The following is a 4,328-nucleotide window of genomic DNA, read 5'->3' as shown; positions in this document are numbered from 1 at the left end:
GGGGAGAATGTGTTTTATGTTTCTCACACACGTATGCTCGGAGGGGGAGGTCAAAAGGAGGGTTTGTTCAAGGGTGAAAAGAAGCTTTTGGTCATGTGATGCTCACAATGCACTGTTGAGGCTGTGAGGGAGAGCATGGCGCGCACACTGGTAACTTTGTTAATCACCAACCTGTTTACAATTGCTTTTTTACAACCACTAACTTCACTGGGAGGTAAGTCGTCATGTTTAATTGTTTATATTTTCAATAGTTGGTTTGAGTATTGTGTTCAGGCTCCACTGCTTTATTACCATGTGAGGTGGTCAAATTGATTGTAATGTTATATATTATTTTTAATGTGATGTCGGCTTGCATGAAAATTTCTTCAGATTAAATAAATGAGGCCACAAAATGAGATATTTCACTTTTTATAGTTTATCTATTATTTATGAGGATATTTTTTGCGTGTTGAACTATCATTTATAAATGTTTTATTACACTGGTCAACAGCTAATTTTAATCAGGATGGCGTACTTATCTGAATATCCTTTGGGTATGAATTTAAGAAATAGCTGAACTTTTTTTCCCAAGCACATTTGACATAAAATTTCACACAATTCGTATTTCACCATCCGTAGTAATTTACATCTATGACATTCGAGAAAAAAAATTGCCGAACCTAACCCGTCATGAACATTAATAAATATATTACTATAATATTATTAGAATTAGCACAAAACAATAATCTAGAAAAATGTACTTGAATTTCTGAAAAAAAAAATAGCTAACATTTGTTGAACTGTGTTTTTTTTTAATAAAAAATTCATTGTATTATTTATTAATTACAATTAAATGCTGTAATCATATTGCTTTATTCATTCAGGCTAACTTTAAACCCTAACATTTCTTTTTGATTGGCCGAGAGACATCGCTTACTTCTGCGGCCTGTATTGTGAGCTATGCCGCATCCATTTTGAATTGAAATGAGCGAAAGATTCCTTGTCCAATAAATGGAAAAACTGTAGTCTAAATCTAAATGTAATTTTTTTTTTTTGTATTTATTTATTTATTTATTTATTTTACAGTACAGTACATATTCGCCCTTGTATTGTGGTAAATTGTCCAAACGAATTAAAATTAACTAACATTTTCCTTCCGTGTTCCATCAGCGGAGTATCAGTTCAAAGAGTGGATGTCACATGTACGTACGTACAAACAGCATGCATCATGTGCAAAAGTCTTTGTCACCATTATAGTCTTCCTAATGACGCTATATTGTCCTTATGTCCTGCAACTACAATATTACAGACCAGTCCTGTCATTTACTGACAGTAACTATACTCATAAAAAAAACAAAAAAAAAACAGTGGTGACCTTTTGCAGAATACTGTAAATATTACACATTGTAGTGAATGAACACTTTGCCTTAAGAATTGTTTTTCTCTTTCAAATCGTGCAGCACAGCAAAGTATATGACACCGAGGAGTACTTCCGTCGCCTCCACATCTTCACTGAGAACAAGAAGATAGTTGATGGGCACAATGCTAAGACTCACTCCTTCACAAGTACAGTTTGCATAAAATTTAAAGCTTGGCTCAACTTACTTGAGAATCACACAGCGGCCATGTTTTTTTAATTGTCATTCTAGTGGGCCTTAACCAGTTCTCCGACATGACATTTGACGAATTCAGGAAGCTCTTTCTCATTCAGGAGCCGCAGGTATGCGCCACTGCATACTCAGAATGATTTGAAGTTCGAGAACAGGTTAAGATTGTGGTGTGTTGCAGAACTGCTCGGCCACAAAGGGGAATCATGTCAGCAGGAATGGCCCTTATCCCAAATCTGTGGATTGGAGGACCAAAGGCAACTTTGTGACACCGGTAAAGAACCAGGTACCACTGCATAGACGGTCAATAATGATTCATTTTGAAAAAAAAAAAAAAAACAATTTCTCATTCGATGATGATCTGATTAAATGAACATCATTTGTTCCTTGTTGAGGGTCACTGTGGAAGCTGTTGGACGTTCTCTGCGACAGGATGTTTGGAGTCAGTGAATGCCATTGCCACTGGAAAGCTGATATCTCTGGTGAAACATTTTTATGAGAAATTACTGGATGTTGCGCATTATTAATCAGTTAGAAAGATGCTCATATTGTTGCTTTTATTTCTGTCTATCATATTGATCGTTTGACTTTTATACAAGTATTTGAGTTTGTGTTAATTTTCATATCGCAGTTTGGATTTGGGTTTGTACCTGGCTGTATTATCAGCTAATTTTGCACTGTGCCTTCCTTAAAAAAAAAAAAAATAAAAATGATTCATGACCATGGAGCCAAGCCTCCAGTGTTTTCCGATTTGGCATTCAAAGCGTCAAGGAAATTGAGCAGATTGATCGCTTGCTGTGTGGAACTGAACCAATTCCCAGATTCTGAACTGGCTAACTATCAATGTAAAAAAAAAAAATGATCAAAGCATACCATCGAGATTTTTATGAAAAACATCAGTTCTTACGCATGGACAAAAGCTCCTACACATAAGCCCGGCACTTTAATAAAATAAATAAATAAATAAATAAATAAATAAAATAGAAAAATAAATACATAGATAAATAAATAAAGACATGAATAAATAAATAAATTTAAAAAAAAACATCTAGCTGAAAATTCAGGACTTGTGTTTGAGTCTGGAAGCAGTCTCAGAGAGTCGAAAGTTCTCTTTAATACCTCGACAGAAGTGGGGTTGCCTTGAAAGAGGTTTGCTAATACAATTAACTCATTCACGACCAGCCTAGTAAAAAAAAAATGGATTTTGACGTATTTATCCGTCAATGGTATTGAATGAGTTAATAAATAAATTGTGTTGTGTTCTTGTTTCAGTCGGAGCAGCAGCTGATCGACTGCGCGCAGGGCTTCAACAATCTGGGATGCATGGGGTAGTTATTACTTTTTCAAATATTTGGTTGTAAATTAATTGTCATCATCCCAGTCTGCTTATCGTACCCGCGACATTCCGCTTGTTTCAGCGGGCTTCCCAGTCAAGCGTTTGAGTACATTAAGTACAGCAACGGACTCATGACAGAGGAAGACTATCCTTATAAAGGCTTTGTATGATTATAATAATTTTTTTCATAATTATGATTTCATCTATATATTTATCAATTATCATTAACATTTGTGTATATCACAGGATGACACTTGCCACTTCCACCCCGCACTTGCTGCCGTTTTCGTTCACGACGTCGTCAACATTACGAGTGTGAGTTTTCAAAAAAGTCGCAACTAACTTTTTTTTTTTACATAATGCAGCCCAAATTTTTCTTTATGAAAAACGTAATAAAAATCGTGTTGGTCTTTTGAGTGCTTGAACAAATGAATGGAATTTTAATTATTTTCAACTGAAAAAATGTATTTGATATTTGAATAAATGTAGTCAGGAGCTTGGTCATGGGACAAACGAAGCTCATGAAGAACCATTGCATTTCTGTCAGCAGTATGACGAACAGGCCATGGTGGACGCTGTGGCCCGCCTCAACCCTGTGACTTTTGGCTTTGAGGTGACCGATGACTTCATGTTCTATAAGGACGGCGTTTACACCAGGTGAGACACCTCATGCCGCTGCCTGACATAATCTGTAACCATCAAATACTAACTTGCATCTTTACATATTGACTCTGTATGTAAGATGGACAGACGTTATGGAAAAGGATTGGAATTCGAAAGGCACTCAAGTGACTTTTATCTGCAAAAATGTAGTATTAATGAATTGCTCGCATTCCTGATCATTTGCAACAGCGTTCACTTTGTACGGCTAACTTGGAAAAATTGTAATATTAAAGCATGTATGGCTTTTTAACACCCCTGCGAGAAGTTATGTTGAAGCGGGTGATTGTCTTTGAAGTACTCTGTGCAAGAATACGGCTGATTCGGTCAACCACGCCGTCCTGGCTGTGGGCTACGGTGTTGACGCCGATGCGACGCCATATTGGATCGTGAAAAACTCCTGGGGTGCCTCCTGGGGAACAGACGGGTGAGTATTACCATTGTGTAATTGTTTTTTTTTTTTTTGCGGGGGCGTAGGTCTATCCATTACCGTCGTTCTATTTCTATTCCCTCAGATATTTTCTTATCGAGCGAGGAAAGAACATGTGTGGACTGGCAGCCTGCGCTTCTTACCCACTTCCATTGATCTGAGAAATAATACGCGAGACTTTATGGATTATGAACGGTCAAGGAATATTCAAATACATGATGTATTTTGTTACGAAGGCGAGCAAACAGTCACAAGGTCTTGGACATGCATTGGTGATGCAATGGATTATGCACATAAAACAGCATTAAACACACTG

General features: G+C 36.8%; 1 protein-coding gene across 1 annotated transcript; it reads left to right on the top strand.

Moving 5' to 3' along the window:
* The first annotated feature begins 122 nt into the window (after nucleotides 1-122).
* Nucleotides 123-4,248, top strand: ctsh (cathepsin H). The gene is made up of 12 exons (XM_088296171.1): nucleotides 123-214; nucleotides 1,150-1,181; nucleotides 1,440-1,545; nucleotides 1,629-1,699; nucleotides 1,768-1,872; nucleotides 1,982-2,068; nucleotides 2,859-2,914; nucleotides 3,005-3,086; nucleotides 3,169-3,237; nucleotides 3,473-3,579; nucleotides 3,881-4,009; nucleotides 4,098-4,248. Exons 1-12 carry the CDS (start codon nucleotides 136-138, stop codon nucleotides 4,171-4,173), a joined length of 999 nt encoding a protein of 332 aa, XP_088152297.1. The 5' UTR covers nucleotides 123-135; the 3' UTR covers nucleotides 4,174-4,248.
* The last annotated feature ends 80 nt before the right edge of the window (nucleotides 4,249-4,328 follow it).

This window comes from Idiotropiscis lumnitzeri, chromosome 5, assembly GCF_059441095.1.
Source record: "Idiotropiscis lumnitzeri isolate Australia: NSW breed Sydney's pygmy pipehorse chromosome 5, RoL_Ilum_1.0, whole genome shotgun sequence".
NCBI lineage: Eukaryota > Metazoa > Chordata > Actinopteri > Syngnathiformes > Syngnathidae > Idiotropiscis > Idiotropiscis lumnitzeri.
Note: the sequence above shows the minus strand (reverse complement) of the source record. Positions and strands in the feature narration are given on the sequence as shown.